The following is a 17,750-nucleotide window of genomic DNA, read 5'->3' as shown; positions in this document are numbered from 1 at the left end:
CCCAAGCCTTGTGTGCTGAGATCAAGTCGCCCCTGGAGAACTTCAGAAAAAGATTCTTTTAAGGATTAAGATAAAGATACTATCATTTACAAAATTTGTGCTGCAAACAGCTGTAAAGTTTGAGCAGTGTGGTTCCAAGCTGCCTTCGAAGTGCGCAAACGGCAATCTCGCTTCAAAAATTTTATTTTACGTTATTATGCAGTTTATAATTATGGGTGATTCTTATAACGTCAACACTCTCAGACTCCTCTTGCTCCTCTCCCAACCTCCCTTTTATATGCATTCATTGATAGCAACATGTGATGTTTTTCATTACATAACTCAGATAACAGTGAGTATAGAGACAGTTGGAGGGGTTTGAAAATAGGGATCTTTGTACAAGGAAAGGAGTCACAAATTATTTCAACTACAATTCTGCAAACTGGCAAAAAGGATTTTTTTTCTTTAATGATCATTTTGTTAACTGCCAAAAATACAAGTAACAAGAGATGAAAAAATTCTTAACTGTTTTACTTACACTGTTTGCGTGGATACGATCAGATACGAAGCATCTAGAGAGATCAATTTTATCAGTTATGTACCTCAATGTTGCCATTTCCACAACTGGTTGATCCTTTTTCAAAGAGCAAAGGAAGCATAAGTTGGACCCATGCTCTTTATCTATTTCTATGAGGTTTTTTTAATTCCATACGCTTTGTTGAGATATTAAATTCAAAGTGACTCAGTCAGTTATGTCTCAGGTCGCGTGCTCGAACGACCTTTACAATGACGACATTTGCAGCAAAAGCATTGCCAGTTAAGCACGAAAAGATTTCATTCACACATCTTTCCATGAGCTCCTTGATTGGTGTCATGTTAGCGGAAAAGCAATATTAACGAGCTTTCCTGAAAAGGAGGCAAACAGAAAGCGCAGTATTTCGTGGATTGAGCCAAGTGCACTATAACGAGAGTTTTCATTCAGATATTTTCGTATGGCAGTTAACGTACACAGTTAATTCAATTTTACCTGAATAAATGGCGGTGCGTATCCCTTATAAAATTTGTCTCAGTAGCCTCATTGAATTATGTTGGTCGATTCGAAAACTGAATGGCTAATGAGCATTTATCATGTCATTGCCCACGTTATGTAGAAAGGGGGTAAGTTTCTAAAGAAACTGTGGTGCTGCGTCTGTGGAAGAGTATAGCAGAGTAATTTAGTATTGTCAACTGATTCGACAACGTAAATTGGCCACCGTAAATAGTTTCAGAGCTGACGTTTTGAGCGTTAGTACTTTGTCAAAGAGTTCAAAGGTGGCGATTCGAGCGTCAGCCCTTCGTCATTCCCCTGACGAGGGGCTAACGCTCGAAAGGTCAGATTTGAAACTCTTTAAGGTGGTCGATTTACGTTATCAACTCAGTTGATAATAATGAATTATCACGTTATGAAGGTTAACTAAGAACCTATGTAACCAGAGACTAGTTTGATTCCAAATCAGATACCTATGAATTTAAAAATTAAATTCAACGAAAAGGCAAACAAAGAAACGCCAGCTCTCCAAAATTCACCAGGGTAGTTTCTCTCCCTTTTTTGATTTTTTAAGTGTATAACGTACTCCACTTTGTGATCATTTGCACATTCACCAGCGTTTCACTTAAAAAGAAAAAAATAAATGCAATCTCATCGCGTCCGAGCTGAACGGTGACAATATAGAACGTATTAGCACGTTATCTCATAAAAAAAAACATTCCATGTCCCTCACATGGTAAGTCGGCCCACCATACCTGCTAAATTTTGGAATTTTCAGTTAATGATGAGAATAGTTTTCGGACCCCACTCCTTGCGACTGCAAACCAAAGGAATAACAAATTTGTTTAAACAGCTTAATGATGTAATTTTCTCGAAGCTGAAGGGAATTGAGTTGCGCGCAAGCAAAGAATTAACGTTAATAACAGATGGTTGCCACTGAAATGCGATTACTTTGTCATATGCCAGGACCACTTTAAGAAAGGGGCTTTAAACACTGTCTTACCGAGTTCACGGTCGTATTCACACGCTCACACGTACGCAACCTAAATTTTCCTCATGCTAGAATTGCTAACTGTTTGTTTAAAATTTTCAGCTGCTTCATCGGCTATCTTTGATTGGAAATAAGTATTTCACTCTCGATGAAGGAAAACTAAGGTATTTTCTTCATAATTAAAATTATCGCATTTTTTCTATGGCCTTCAACTACTCAAATCAGTCAGCCAAAACGGCTTAAAGCTTAAAAGCAACAGCAAAAGACACAGTACATTTTGCTTCAGTAATGTTTTGTATCAGTGGTGTTGCACGATTTTGGCTTTCAAGCTAGAAAAAACATCCATTCAAGAATGGATAGATAAAGAAAATTGTATTTTGTTTAAAGAGTGCTTATTATAACTTTCCTGAGTAGACCATCAACCCAGTCACTTTCCGTTTCCATAAACAGGCTAAATTTTGATCTCCAAATAATTTGCAAGAAACTGCTAAAATGTAACGTAAAAAAGGTTCCTGTTCGTCATAAAACTTCTTTGCTAGTGCGAAAACTGTGTATAAAACGGGGGAACTTGAATGTTGTTGCCCTAGATTAACGTTGGAGCCAAATAGAAGTATGATTCACTCCTTTGCTTGTTTGATTTTTTGGGAGTTCTCATCCAACCTATCATTCAAATGAAAAGATGACCGCAGAAAGCAATTTAAACTGACCGAGTGGCATCAAAATTTTCGAGAAAGCTATTCAACGCATAGTCGTTTTTGTGTTTGGCGGAACACATTTTCGGAATTCGAAATGTCTGAACTTTCTGTTAGGAATTAATTTTTGTGATTTTCTGATCAAGTAGCTAAACATTATGATGGAAAGATAATTTATATTTTCAAATTTTTGAACAGAGGATATATATAACTCGATAGAAGGAGATCTCGATTAAGTTCAAATTCGAAGTATACGAATGACCACTTTATCCATTTGAAGAGTTTTCATTCAACTGAAGGTGTTCAATTATTGCTGCGTGTGATTTTGCGGTACCTTTCTTATTTTGCGGGGAGTGATTTTTGCCGATGAAGGACAATCTGGAGAATCTGTCAACACTAAAATCTACAAGGCACAATTCATGCGATTTATCCGTGGACTTCTGAATAGAAGAAAAAGCTTTAAAGTTTAGACACAATGAGTTGACCACGCAACCTATGCCTTGAGCGGTGTCGGGTCTATCATGTTTCCGACTTTTCAAGCAGGTGGAGAGGTGATCATAACCAAAACGTTATGTTTATTGTCTCGTCAAGAACAAGCAAACACAAATGACAATTTTATGGCGATAAATAACATGCTAATGATCCTAAAGAAACGGGTTCAGATCATTGTTTATTTATTTATCGCGAGCTAAAAATCTGAATTATTGGCGCGTGTGAAGTGAGCCACAAACACGTGTTGGTTCGTCGCTTGAACAATATAATGTTCAATTATCACTTTCCTGGTAAAAGTAACAATTTGTTTGTGGCCACTTAAACCCAATTCGAGGAACTGTTGCTTAAATGATTACCATTTAACTTTTACTGGTGGTTAATTCAGCAAAACGCACGTACATAATTTACAAAATAAGTGATCTTTTTATTTTGGTGCTGTCTTCAACTGAGCAGAGAACTATTCCAATTGTGTTCATTGTTTTGAGTTATCATGTCCTGTATAATTATGCTTGAAGTCGCGTTACTGCTGTTTTTATTTCTTCAGTTTTCTAATCTAGAAATCGTACGGTCGGCACAAAGATTTCAGGCACCGGCGAAAGGGAAAATGAAAACTTTGTTACTCTTTCAAGTCAATGGAAATTCGTATCGTTAGAACAAGATACCACGCCATGTCGCGTCCTTTATTGTGGCAACATGTAACAGTCTAATTGCACCCTTTTGAGTTGAAAGGAGTTGTTTTAAGAGGCCTCACAGCGAAACGTTAGGTCTAGCTTATTGTTCAAAGCAACACTTACTCCACAAAGAATTTTCGAGTTAGCTACAGATACGAAACAGATTAGCATAAAGCCTCGCCAGTGAAGTGTGTTTTGCTGGCCGCATGTTGGTTTTCGTCTTACTTACCGTAGAACAAAGAGGCCTGCCGGCGTTTTCGATCATACATTGTTGTTTTTCAAATTTCCTCAAATTAGAAATGATGGCTTTCCCGCTAAGCGGCTCGAGTTTGGCATCTTTTTTCAGTGACACAAAAAGTGGTACTCGAAAAGCACCATGGCGGGGCTCCAAATGGGTGGTAACGTCCCGTTATTTACGATTTGAGTATTTTTCTTGTCAATAGAAACACTTGCTATTGAAATTACAAATTAAGCTAAAATTGGCTTTAAATTGAAGAGGTGGTAGTTCTGTAAATGCTAATTAGGCGGGCAGGCGCATGTATCAATTGTTTTTTCCCGCTCATGACCGCGTAAAAAGACGTGTTAAATGACGAATTACCTTTCAAAAACCGCTTTATATTGCGGTGCAAAACAACTTCTCGTTTATTCTTAGTCACTGCCCTTCCCAGTGAGCAGCGGTTGGCATCCTCAATTATCTGAGAGCGAATATCCTCGAAGATTATCTACGCAGTATTCTGTCAAACTTGAATCGAAGACAGCTAGACAGCGCAGATCGAGAGAAATCTAAACATTAGGAAAAGATAACTTCTGGTGAGTGATTCAAGTTGAACAAATCATGAAGCTGTTGTTTTGGGCTGATTCTTTTTAAAGCACTCGTTAATTTTTCGAAGGGAAGTGTTGCTTTCGAAACTTAATCTCAGTAAGAAATTGAAGTAAGACCAAAGTTTGATGTTCGCATAAGCTTTACCGCAAAGAAAAAGAAATGAATTTGGAAAAATTTGGATTAAATGAACGGGCTAGTTTGGAACCAAATATCTCATGTTTGTCTTTCACTCCCTTTGCTGAGAAGTTTAACAAAAAATACATAATCTTAAAGATAGAGAGATTTTTTTATTGATGAAATTAACGATCCTCCACAGAAATAAACTCTGCCAAGGATGAGTAATGAACAGACTGTCATTGTGAGAAATTCCGCACAGTCACTTGGCGCGCAAGAAGAGAATTTTGCCACCGAGAGAAGGACAACCGATCGTCAGGCCCATATTGGATCTGTGATATCCATCAGTGGAGAGCCAAGCGCACCGTAAGTTTTGTTTTAAATTCTCTTCTGATTCCTCTATACAGCCGTCAGTCAGAATAAAATCTTGATTTGTTAGTTATTGAAAACGAAAGAGAAATCTGTTCACATTGTTCATGAAGGTTCTTTAAGGGGTTAACTAACCGTCATCTCTAAAACGGCAAAAAAAAAAAAAAACGTTTGGCCATTAACCGTAAAAATTGGTAAATTTTAACTTTTACTTATAAAAAAAATTCAACGGTCAACGTTCTTCTTTTAATTGCGATGGGGAGAAATTACCTGTCTGCCGTAAATGGCCAAAATTTCAATTCTATGACGTAAGAGCCATCGTCCCATTGAGACCCCCTGTTCCTGTTACAGGATCAACTCAAGAACTGAAGGAAAAAATTCGGTATTCCCTCGTATTATTTGATATTTCAAAGAAGATTGTAGAAAATCGTTGGGTTGAATAATTTATCTTACGAAATTCAAGTATTTGGTCAAGAACATACAGCTCTTGCTGCTGATGCTGTTGCCGTAATGGCGGTATCATTTTTATCGTTGTTGTTGTTGTTTTATTTTTAACCTTCGACAAAAGAAAAAGAGAAAAAGAAAATGTTAGGAAAGAAACAGAAACGCACTTTCGTTTGAAATACAACATGCCTGCTAGTGCTTAACTGTTGTACGCAACAACAAAAAATGAAAGCCTTTCTGATCCTCTCAAGCTTTTCGTCACCGATTCTTGTGCTGTAATTTCATTCAGCATTGCCCTGCTCGAACAAACTTTACCTCAGAGCCTGTCTGGTTACTATTGTAGTCGCAAAATCGTAATAGATTTATAGATTTATTGATATAAGTATTTAAAAAATCAGCTGACGATAGAAACAACGTCACTAATAAGTCAGTTTACCTCAAATCGATTTCAGTAATTATCTAATTAACGCCTCCAGGTAAATTAAGTTGCATAATATTTCCTGATGTTTTTGTTTTTTGCATGATGTGGTTTTTCAGATACTAAAAAAAAATTTTCTTTATGCTCAAAAAATAATTTGGGGTAATTTCATGTTCTACTCAATTATTATCATTTAGACTACGTGCAGTCCCTACGTTGTTGCTCCGTCTGACGTGTAATTCAAAACGAAATGCAAAAAAACATTTTATTAGCGCGCCTAAAAAGAGCTATCTAAAGAGAAATTTTTAGGGACAACTGGTTTTTAAACAATTTCAACCAGTCATAGGGGAAATTGGGGAACTTCGATTTATGTGGAGGTTCACAGTAAACAGAAAATAAAGGAATAAAAAAACAAAATCTGGAACTGAATCAATTGATGTCCACTGAAGCGAAGTAACGAGTGGTTTTTATTTGTAATGAGCCTTGTTGCGGATGACGATGACGGTGCCTATATGATATAATAAATCAATTAAAAAACCTCAGTGAACTAAGCTTAAGCAATATTTTCTAAAGGAGTTTGGTAGACATGATGATTATGAATGATTAAATTTTTAAATGAGTGTCGAACGTCAATGACTTCGCTTGGTGAGTTCTTAACGGCTCCTCGCGATATTTTTCTTTCTTGAGGCTGGCTGTTGTGATATCTTTGGGTTTGGTTATACGACACTCCGGATCGAAAAGTGCTCTGTGTACCTGTGCTCTGTGTGATTATCATGATCTAATAGCCAGAGTGTTGAAAGTATCTCCTTACGCCCCCGCTGAAGTAACTTTGCTTTGTTCCTTTTTCAGTTTGTCCCTGATGCATCATCGTTCTGCAATGGAGAGATCTGCGTTCCATCCTGTTCATCATTTCCCCCCAGGCTTTCTCCCTTTCAATCACGGACCCAGCTTGTTCCCTTCCAGTTCCCTGACCTCCCCATACCTTCCCGGACCATCACACGTGGGCATACCTACTTTCGGACCAGCACCAGTTCTGTGCGGCGGCAGTGTTCCATTTCTACGATCATACCAGCCCTACATGCACAAGTTCTTAAACCCAGCAGTTATTGGTTCTTCCAGAGTGTCTCCCAGAGAGCACTCCAGTGATGATGGCCCAAAGAAATGCCCCGTATGCGGGAAATCTTATGCACGATTGTCTACCTTGAGACTGCATTTGCGCACACATAGTGGAGAGAAGCCATACCAGTGCCTGGTTTGTTTAAAGTCCTTCTCTCAAGCCGCCAATCTAACGGCGCATTTCCGCATTCACTCCGGTGAAAAACCATTCAAGTGTCACATCTGCAACCGTCAGTTCTCGCAGTCTTCGTCTGTGACTACGCACATGCGCACTCACAATGGAGAACGACCCTATCGATGTCGTGTGTGCACAAAGGCGTTCGCGGATAGTTCCACGCTCACTAAACACATGCGCACTCACACCGGTGAGAAACCTTACCAGTGCGATGTTTGTTACCAAAGGTTTTCCCAGTCGGGGAATCTTAATCGCCACAAGCGAATCCACAACGACGCATAAAAACATTGTACATCTTTAAGACAAAATTTATTGTGATTTAAATGCATAACTCACCCACTTTATATCACGCGATTGCGGTGGCTACTTAACGTCACGTGGTGCAAAATTACTGGACAATTATCTCCCAATAACTCCCGTATTTTTGTGCATGTTAAAATCGTGGTAGCTTATGCATCTATATGATTGTAAGAAATAATGTCATGAATTAGCCGTAAGTTTTGAACAAATATATTGTAAGCCTATTTAAAGTACAACAGAGGTTAATAAACCGAAAAAAAGGGTCACATACAGATTTGTTATCCATAATTCTGAGTAATTCATTTTGCAATTAGTTGAAGTTAGATTTTATGTATTTTCTCTCAATCCTAAATAAAAGCCAAGAAAACGCTATATATATATGTGTGTGTGTGTGCGTGTGTGTGTGTGTGTGTTTGTCAAGAATTTGATTCTTGGATGCTCTTAAAAGAATAGGGAATGTTATTCCGAAAAGGCTTTGGAACAAAGAAATAAAGAAACCTTGTTTAAAATTTAACCTTAGGTTATCGCTAATCGGCCTTAAAAGCTCTTTACCTTCGTAAGGGATATGTTCATTTTTTTTTTTTTTTATTAAAAAACGGGTGTAGTTTTTTTATTAGGCGAATTACAGGGAAAGAAGAGAAATCATACATTCGAACTGAGTTTTTGGGTAATTTTTTACAATTTTAGACTTCAGCACTGATGCCAATCTTCGTGTATGGGCTCGGAGGTGATAGGTTTTGTCTTCTGAACGAGATACCAAATAAGAGATTAATGGGGATGGAGAAAAGTGAGTAGAAATTCAGGAATCCTTCCATGTAAAATCTTAACTTAGATCCACATGGAACCTGTTTGATTATTTAGCTTTGGCAGAAGTCAGAAGGATGTGCGTCTAGTCGATTGTGATGTGACTTCGTGCATCTTCCAGATAAAAGAAGATTAATTGAAAGCAGAAAAAATCCAGAAGCAAATAAAAGCAAAATATGAAAAAAACGTTAAAAAAATATTAATCAAACAGTGCGATACTGAGCCTGCAACCGAGGAATTGTGAAGGACAGTGGTTTTTACACTTCCGAAAATCCACGTCATGTACTTCTAAATCTAGTGTAGCTAATTGATTAAAGATGGAGGTTTATGTTTCTGGTTGTGTGTTCTCATCGCTGGTCTACGAACTAGAGAATAGCATAGGAGATGTCGTGAGTGCAGTAATGTTGATTTGCGAAATAATTTTGAGCTGCAGTTTATGTTTTTTTAATCCTATCTTGCTAGGAGGGGCTCCTATTGGGCCAAATTACAAGCCGTATCACCAACACAATCACAGATTCACAATCCGAAAACTTGACACACGAGCGAGTTGCAAGTAAGTTCCGCATTTGTTTGCATTATCTACCGTTCTTTTCCTCCAGGATAATTGTTTGTGTTAATAACTCTTTTAATGTACTCCACCTACAGCGATTCAAGGGTTTGTTCCTTTTGGCAAAGTTCACAGGTAAGTATTTAGATTACGATCAGGAATTTAGCGGAAGTGACTGACTATTGACAGAGGTGGTAATTTTGCAATTATGCGTATATTAAATTCATACGAACAAGGCTACACTTACCACATGCTTTGCTAACTTTAAGGGTATTATGTAGTTTAATAACAAACAAGGACGTCTCATCGCTGGGATTTTAACATAATTAACACAACGAAAATAAAGTTGGTAATACAACTTTTCAAATCATACCTGCATGATAAGGAAAGGGAGTTTCTAAAACTGACGTCAGGGGCTAAAGCTAGAAACGTCAGTTTTAAAAGTCTTTGCAGTGGCCAATTTATTTTATCAACTCATTTGGTAAACCAAAAAAATTTTGCAATACCCCACTGATGTAGCTCTACAGTTTATTTACAAACTTACCCCCTTATTGATCAGGAGAGTTACTGTTACTAATAAATTTAGAATGACCAAATGATTTCAAATAAATTAGATTGATAACACTTATACTTGCCCACTTCAGGCCTTGGAAGTTTACTTATGTTAAAAAGTATATATAGAATGAGTGGAAAAAGCTCTAACCTCCTCACCTGCAGAGAAAATAAATAGTTGAATGCATTTGAAATTGACTTTTTTTAAGCATGGTATTTGAAAGTAAAATGTCAAGCTAATCTATCTTGTTATTTCTCAAAAAAAAAAACTGCAAAACTTAGGAATTAAATGCTTACCAACCATGTAACTATCTGGTCACATGCCTGAAAATTTTCCTGAACTAAAAGAAATTGAAAAAAGGAATGAGTTATATCGCTGGGCCCAGTTTTTCAGCCAATTAGTGCTAGCCCAGGGTTCAACTTTAATCCAAGTTTCTATATTTCTCTGTTTAAAAGCCCTTTTGGAATAATTCTCCCAATTCTTTTTAGAGCATTCAATCATCAAATTGTACTCAAATGGACTTAACCTGAATATTCTTTTAAAGCTTTTGGATCTGAAATAAAATTTCACACTAACCCTGGGTTATCTGAACCCAGCTTTAAGAAACCTGGCCCTGGTCCCTCAATTCAAGCTATGGCCTTGTAATGATTAATGATCTTAGTAACAATATGACCTTTATTTATTTTTACAAACAGTTTTTACACCAATAGTGGGCACATATTAGAGGAAGCTATTTCAAAGGAACTTAATGATAATGAAAAGAGTGAAGTAAGTATGATAAAATAATTATGATGATAAAGTCAAGAACATTTATTCACCCCAAATATATAGTGGGTTCACTATTATTATTATATTTTACTTCCAACTTTGCATTTCTAGTGTTCTGATTGGTTCACTCAACACCAGTCATCAGTTCATATCCTGAGTCACCTTAAATGGAAATGCATTTTGCCAAATATTGTGGAGCTGAAAAAAGGCTCTAAATATCCAAACATTCATGATGTAATGAAATTTAATTAACTAATTATTCTATGCATGCTTGCTGGATATGAGATTAGTTATAGCCAACTTAATACTATGTGCCTGATTTGTTATTTACGATCTCATATTCCCCAAGCCTGCTTATGGAATAATTGTTAATTGTTATTAATAATTTAGCTTCTCACTTTGTGGTGATATGATTTCTTTCTACCACCTTAATGGCTCCAAAACTACTGGTAATCAGACTATAGTTTGTCATAACCCTTTCACTCTAGAGATCTCTTTAGTACAAGTAATTCTCCTTACCATATGTAACACATTGCTTACAATTTTAGTTCTGAGAATGTAGTGTTAGATCAAATGGCAACCCTCTTATTGATATTGTGTTTATTCTCACCATTTGCCTTCTTGATTTGGTATTGACATTGTAAAGAGAAAATATGTCTTGGTCACTCATGGGAGTTAAAGGGTTAAAGGCAGGATAACTTGCATTGATACTTTTTGTTGTTATTTGCCATTGCAGAAAGTCATTGGTTGGTTTTCATTTCGTCGAAATACTCAAGGACAGGTGTCTATGAGGGAAAGATTTATCCATCACAATCTCATTGCAAAGCTCAACTATACCCCTTCCAAAGGTGTGGATAAAAATGCACTACATGTATAATGAAATTTTCCATCCTTTTGAATGGAAAAAAAAATCCTTTTGACTTTGCATTATTCTGGTTAAATCTAGTTGTATCACACTTTTTAGTGATACCCTGGTTTTATAATTTCCCTGCTCTAATGCTCCTTCCATTTACATGTTTTGAAGAATTTGCTGACTTCTTGAAAGATATGGCAACAACTTGATCTTGTATGACTTGCAAATGTTTATAACTACTTGTGTCTTTCATGGGAGTAGGGCAGAAACATGAAGGTTATCAAGTTTTCTCATTATATTATGGTGGAATCTGTTCTTTTGTGGAAGTAGTCAAAGCCCTTTATGGTACCTGAGCAGTGTACACAAGACATTAAAAAAAAGGAACGAATATAATTGAGTAATTACTGTGTTGTGATCTAAACATATTTTAGGTAAATCAGTTTCAAATCATAATGTTTTAACAATGAAAAGCACAAATTGATTTGGGTCAAAATCATTTTAGCTGAAATTATTCTCAACTGCAACAGATACAGTTCTCTTTAATGTAGATAGTATCATAAAATGATGTTAATGGTAGCATTTTTTCTTCTTAAAGAATTCCTCTTAGCAATCTTCACATCACACATGTCCAGGGATCTGTCCTCACACAAATTTGACTACTGCTTTTGTTGTTCTGCTGAGAGAGAAGGGTATGTCTGAATTATAATAATTTTGGATTTTTTTTAGGGAGATATTTTCTGCAAAATGTATTTTAAAACTTGTGAAATTACATATCAATCAGTAATGCCAAAAAGAACAGTCAGGTAGTTGGCACTGACTCCTGCTTACCTGATATACTGTAAGTGTACTGGACTGTATGTAGAGGAGGGATACACATATTTATGGCTTGTTTTGTTTGCTGGACTAAATTTTCTGTAAGAGATGAATTAAATGCTCTCTCAACAGTTGTTTGGACATACAAAACTGTTATCTTAGTTTATACAGCACCACCACTGTTACTGGTCACCAACTAAAGAGGCTCTAGATTGTTAAACAAATTCTCTCTGTCAGCTCCTTAAGAAATGTATAGAGAACAGTATGGGGAATATACATACTGTTGTTAGGGTGTAAATGGTTATAGGTACCACACATGGCTGGCTTCACAGTGAGACAAGTTGCAGAGAAGTTGCTTAGTTTAATATCCCTTGCAAATTTTGTTTGTGTCTGTTGCTCCAGTTGCTGTGTAATACAGAGTGAGAACTTGATTAACTTTTTTTCAAGAAACACTTGCTGTAGAAATATGAGGCAGTTTCTTACATGTACATGTAACTTGTGTAGTGACAAAATTGAAAGAGAAGAAAAACTACCATGAGCAACTAGACCCTAAATAATGCTGAACCTTGTGAGTTGGTGCAAGTAACTGTTGGCTGTAGCGAACTCCTGATCGTGGGTCAAATATCATGTTTGTGTGGCCCCCCAGCTTTCCTCCATAGTGATTTTTGAGAAGAGATGGAAGTTTATGGCTTCCCTTTTTAAAGTTTGTTTCTGGACATCTTTCTTAATGTTGTAGTCACACTCTTCCCCACAGGTTTTTTGAACCAGTTCAGGTACAGATATTAAACCTTGGAGATACATCACATTCTGAGTATAGACTTAACTGTCACTCTGCCCAAGCCACGTCCAGTCTTTTTCATGAAGTGATAGACTCTTACAGGTAACAAGCACAGATAAAGTGTACTGTACATCACCTAGAATGCTGCTATTTAAAGATCAGAATAACTGCATTCCTAAGATATACTTGAACCCTTCACTTAAGCAATCCATTTTATATAATATGTAATAATTGCTTAATTTATTTGTTTTAATCATATGGGTAGCTTGTGCATCCTTTTTGGGGATTTTGTGGGTAGCCATTGATCTGAAAAATAAGTTCTCACAGAAAAAAACACTTAACATAATAAAAGGCTGTGAAATTTATCTACCCTTTTTCTAATAGTAAGACCATTGTTGCAGAAGTGATCAATGTCAAATTTGTAAAAAAATGCTGATTCAGAAATTACACTTGAAAAACAAAATGTGACAGCTTTAGGCCTTGGATGATCAATACTGCAGGCTTTAGAAATCACAATTTTACACTTATTTAATTTTATGTTTAAGGATTTTTAGGTATGAGAAATGTACTTGACAACTTTTTAATCATTTTCATATGAATCAGACAAATAGTTTAGGTCTTAGATGTTTAGTGAGAAAGTGGTTTGATACTGGTTCTAAGACTTGATCTGTTATTTCTTACAGAAATGAGTTTGTTGATGATAAAGGATGTATACAACAGTCCTCCAATATGCATGGCATGTACATAACTATGATGAAAAGGTTGCAGGTGTGAATTTAAAGTATCTTGTATGTTAAATTGATGATTAAGGTTCCCTTGACAGTGGAGGGGGAGGGGCTGCTAAACAGGGATTCTTACATAATTGTGCAAAGGACTAGTCAAACCTTATCAAGTACGTTGTGTTTGTAGCACAAAAGCCCATGCAAATCTTCACCCCATCATTTATGATGATTCTTGTTAAGACATTGATTGACTTTTGCAAAAACCTTTATGTTAATCAATTTTATTGCAAACACTATACTCTCCTTTAAATTCTGGGTTGAAATTTGTTGTTGCTAATAGATGTTGATTGACATGGGTAAAGTGCTGGAAGATTGAACAATTGCGTGGGTTGTAGGTTTCTGCAAATTATGTATGTTTTCTTTCCCCTGGGACTCAGAATCTTCTGTGAAAACAACTGTTTGCTCTCTTAGAGCTCTACTTATTACTTTGCTGTTAGTTATTTGTTAGTAAAAGATGTTTTACCTATAAAAGCAGTATAATATTGTTGACTTTACATATAAGTATAAGACATTAGTGGACAAATGTTATCCATCAATTTGATGATGGATTTATAACAAAACATAACTTGTTACATAGCCACAAACTAACATAGTTAGTAAGTTATTAAGATATTTTAAAGAATCTTGAGAAAATGTTCTCAGGGTAATGCAATTTGATTACAGAATGAAGCATATGGTTAGGGGAGGGTTTTACCCATGGGGTTGGCATTTGGGTCTGCTTTGGGTAGGCATGTGTCCCCTGATTTTCAAATTTGGAGCTGTATTGAGAAAGAATTCACACCCAAAATCATACATCATGCTAAAAATAGCTCAGATTTGAACCCTTGTTGGAGAAATTTTAGTGGTTTGTGTGAGAAAAGATGGTTTCTCTGTGCTCAAAATGTCATGTCCTCCTCAGGAAAATTTCTCTTAAATGGACACCTTGCACTAAAGTAGGAGTTCAATACCTTGGCCCCATTGGGCAGCAAATACCTGTACACTAGGTATAGAACATACCTGTATACTGAGTGTTTTCGAGGGGTTCCCTCAGGATTTGCTTTGAACAATAGAAAATTTTGCTTGTGCTTTTAATTTCATGAGGTAAGCAGTTTATTTTATCTCCCAAGAATTTAGTTGAAGTTGTAAAAGGTAGTGAAACCACTGTGTCTTCATTGAATGAAGAAGTAGAAAATAGAAGAAAGGAACTGGAAGAGTGTCGTAAGGACCTTTCAAGGAAAAATGGTAACTGAAACATCACTGCTTCTTTTAACTACTCAATAAATTAATTAAGGGAGTAGAAAATTGTTACAACTACAAGTCTGTTGCTAAGTAAATCAAAGGTTGCAGAGTTTGTTTGATCCATGCTCCATTTAATTGTTTTGAACAGCAACATGTGGAAGACTCAAAATTAAAACTAACCCCACTCATTTCATACAGATGTTAATTTGGGACTACTCTACTTTTTATTGTAACAGCTTCCTACGAAGTAGATGAAAAACGGCCTCTCCAGCCTAATTCTCTATTAAGTGAATCCAACCAGGAGAAAGAAGAAGCAGAAAGAACTTTTGAAACACATGGATCAAATTTGCCTGGTGATGATAACAAATCTATAGCTTCTGTTGCAGCTAGTGATAGTGAATTGGGAGAGAAAAATGACCAAGGAATTTCTGAGGAAAATACAGATGCCACTGCAGAAGGATCACCAAATGTGAACTCTCCCAGTTTTAACAGAAGGCGGAAACAAAGAACCCCTGCTAGAGTTGTTGTTTGTTATGTTCAGCCAGTAGTGGCTGACGATGATGATGTCACAGATGATGAAACACAGCCATATTCTATAGAGGATAAAATTACAGGAAGTGGACCAGACTATGAAGAAAAACTCTCTCAAAATCTTGCAATGGAGACGTCGTCACCAGTTTTCTGACAGCAGGGAAGATATTTTAAAGATTCTTATGTTGTATAAACTTTTGATACAATAATACCTTGCAACACATTTACTGGTCTAAGTTTATAATAATTATGAATAGTTAGGCCTTTGTCCATTAAACAAATGAATATTATTATTCTAAAAATCACAGAGAGATTGCCACAAACTGTATTCTTATGTTTTTTAAGTTGATATACAAAGGTAAAACTTGCTTCCTCCTCATTGCATGTGTTTCTATAAATTGACTTTTTCTTTTATCAAAAATTATGTAGAAGGGAATCAAGTTTGCTGTGTTATTGCAGATTAATAGGCCATGATCAACAACAACACAGTCAAGTGTGTGATCTCAGACTAAGTGAATGTGTTTTATGGAGACAAACTACTACACTGTATGTTACACTAAAATGAGGCTGCTCTAAAAAATAAGAAACTGATCAATCAAAAACTGATGGGAAACCTAGTTGTGAATTAATGGATGGCATTCATGTATGTTGGAAAAGTTATAATATACAAAGAATAGATATTTTGGATGCTAGCTTAAAACCATGTGTTGAAATAGGTTTTGTTGTTCTTCTGTCAGTAACTTTGTTTGATACTGATAGGAATGAGTTTGTAGTGTGGTGTAAGATTAGCTCAAAATTTAAGTAGAACTATGTCATCCCAATTCAATGTTTTCTGTTTAGCTATTCGTTTGATTGGTCAGTTTTTGTCCAATTGGCTTCAGTTATTAGCATCATTGCAGTTAAAAACTTTGCTTAGCAAACTGGAGATACAGGGGTAGTAAGAGGTTTGTCTACAAAGTTAGATAGGACACTTTTTGTTAAATTTCACAAGTCACGTAATTGAACAATCTTATTTTTGCACATCTCTCTCAAAATAAGTTTGAATGATACTCTTCATAATAACTGCAGGTTAAACTGTCCTTCAGTACAACAGTACCAAAATAATTAGGACTACATTTATTTAGCCAGTTAACACATTTTTTATAAGATAAAAACCATTAAAGTCCTGGCTTTGTTTAAGGTTCTAGGGAATCAACCCTCCAGGAAGAAAATAATCTCACCTGTGATCTGTTAGAGAAAACTATCACTTGCCTGCTTAAGATTTTTGCAACTATGATTATTACTGACAGTAGTTTTCCAAATTTTCTACAAAGTTTATGAAATTTGTTAAAAGCGCTGCAAGCATGTACTTCACTAAATAATATCAGTGGATATTTTTATCCTAACTGTTTTAGATTTTATTTTTCTGTGTTTTGTGCTCATTGTCACATTTCAATACTCAAAACAGTGGGTCAAATAAAAATTTGATCTACAGACATAAAACAAAACCCATTTATCTCAGTAATTTAGCATTATCAACTGTGTTGTTATTGTAAATTGGTCACCATAACAAGTTTTGGAACTTGTTACAGTGGCCAATTTATGTTATCAACTCACTTGATAATACTTAATTACCCTGTTGTACTCTCCCACTGACGCAGCACCACAGTTTCTTAAGGAACTTACCCTTCACCCATTTATCTTGCCCTGAAAGCATAAAAGTGTAATGTGTTAACTGTATTACATACAGTTATTACAAACAGGATGAACAGTTTTTTTTTCATGAATTCCTATTTATTCATAGCCTGGCAAATATTTTGATAGCCTTCCTTTTTTTTATTTTTTTTTTTTTTTAGCAGAGTTGCATTCAACCTTGAACAGAGCCTTCTTAGGGACAGCTCAGTTGAATATTCATAATACAGGAATAACTCTAATTTACCTATTGAAGACATGGTTACTGTTAAATATTAATAGCATGGCTGATATTTAGAACAAAACAATGTAGTTTTTCAATTATTGCAAATAAGGATTATGTATTATTAAGACCTGTATAATGAATCACTAGTCTCTTTTTAAATACAGATTTACCACTTATGGGCAAAAGATATTTTAAATTTTGCATGTTTTATGTACTGACTACAAACTTGTCACACATTCATTTTATATTGCAATATTAAAACAGAGCTGATTATATTATCTACAAAAAAATTGACTCAAAAAAGCATTGCTTGGCAGAGCTTATTTCTTTTTCCCAGGACATTCATACCCATCCTCTTTCTCCCTGATATACACTTTGCTTGTACACACCTGTATCCAGTTCAGCCCATACAGGATCGGAAATAATCAGGATAATTTTTGGAAAAGCTTGATGATACTTTTTGATGTTCAATAAAAAAGACAAATTTGTTTTGCATTGCTCTAATAAATAGATTTCTAGGAACTGAGGGGGGTGCCATTATTTAAGTGTTTGCATCCCTGTGAAGTTGCTCAGGATCAAAAATGGACTTTTCTTC

At 35.8% G+C, this 17,750-nt stretch overlaps 2 protein-coding genes across 4 annotated transcripts; both read left to right on the top strand.

Moving 5' to 3' along the window:
* The first annotated feature begins 4,524 nt into the window (after positions 1-4,524).
* Positions 4,525-7,987, top strand: LOC113667472 (uncharacterized). 2 transcript variants are annotated; one of them, XM_089196150.1, is made up of 3 exons: positions 4,525-4,662; positions 4,992-5,155; positions 6,870-7,987. In XM_089196150.1, exons 2-3 carry the CDS (start codon positions 5,010-5,012, stop codon positions 7,591-7,593), a joined length of 870 nt encoding a protein of 289 aa, XP_089052276.1. In that variant the 5' UTR covers positions 4,525-4,662; positions 4,992-5,009; the 3' UTR covers positions 7,594-7,987. The 2 variants fall into 2 exon arrangements, with proteins under 2 accessions (XP_089052276.1, XP_027039090.2); XM_027183289.2 differs by lacking the exon at positions 4,525-4,662 and having other exon boundaries at positions 4,866-5,155.
* A 714-nt stretch (positions 7,988-8,701) lies between these two features.
* On the top strand, positions 8,702-17,445 carry LOC113667483 (BRISC complex subunit Abraxas 2). 2 transcript variants are annotated; one of them, XM_089196149.1, is made up of 10 exons: positions 8,702-8,804; positions 8,878-8,968; positions 9,061-9,097; positions 10,211-10,283; positions 11,020-11,131; positions 11,732-11,825; positions 12,704-12,829; positions 13,411-13,495; positions 14,616-14,730; positions 15,114-17,445. In XM_089196149.1, exons 1-10 carry the CDS (start codon positions 8,733-8,735, stop codon positions 15,410-15,412), a joined length of 1,104 nt encoding a protein of 367 aa, XP_089052275.1. In that variant the 5' UTR covers positions 8,702-8,732; the 3' UTR covers positions 15,413-17,445. The 2 variants fall into 2 exon arrangements, with proteins under 2 accessions (XP_089052275.1, XP_027039101.2); XM_027183300.2 differs by having other exon boundaries at positions 14,964-17,445.
* Positions 17,446-17,750: the final 305 nt, after the last annotated feature.

Source organism: Pocillopora damicornis, chromosome 2, assembly GCF_964200805.1.
Source record: "Pocillopora damicornis chromosome 2, jaPocDami1.2, whole genome shotgun sequence".
Classification (NCBI taxonomy): domain Eukaryota; kingdom Metazoa; phylum Cnidaria; class Anthozoa; order Scleractinia; family Pocilloporidae; genus Pocillopora; species Pocillopora damicornis.
This window is presented reverse-complemented; position numbering and strand designations above follow the sequence as displayed.

Coding starts and splice junctions, on each gene's coding strand:
- LOC113667483 (XM_027183300.2), top strand. CDS start 8,733: ATGGAGGTTTATGTTTCTGGTTGTGTGTTCTCATCGCTGGTCTACGAA. Junction 8,805..8,877: donor AGAATAGCATAGGAGATGTC/GTGAGTGCAGTA, acceptor CTATCTTGCTAG/GAGGGGCTCCTATTGGGCCA. Junction 9,098..10,210: donor CCTTTTGGCAAAGTTCACAG/GTAAGTATTTAG, acceptor TTTTACAAACAG/TTTTTACACCAATAGTGGGC.
- LOC113667472 (XM_089196150.1), top strand. CDS start 5,010: ATGAGTAATGAACAGACTGTCATTGTGAGAAATTCCGCACAGTCACTT. Junction 5,156..6,869: donor AGTGGAGAGCCAAGCGCACC/GTAAGTTTTGTT, acceptor TTCCTTTTTCAG/TTTGTCCCTGATGCATCATC.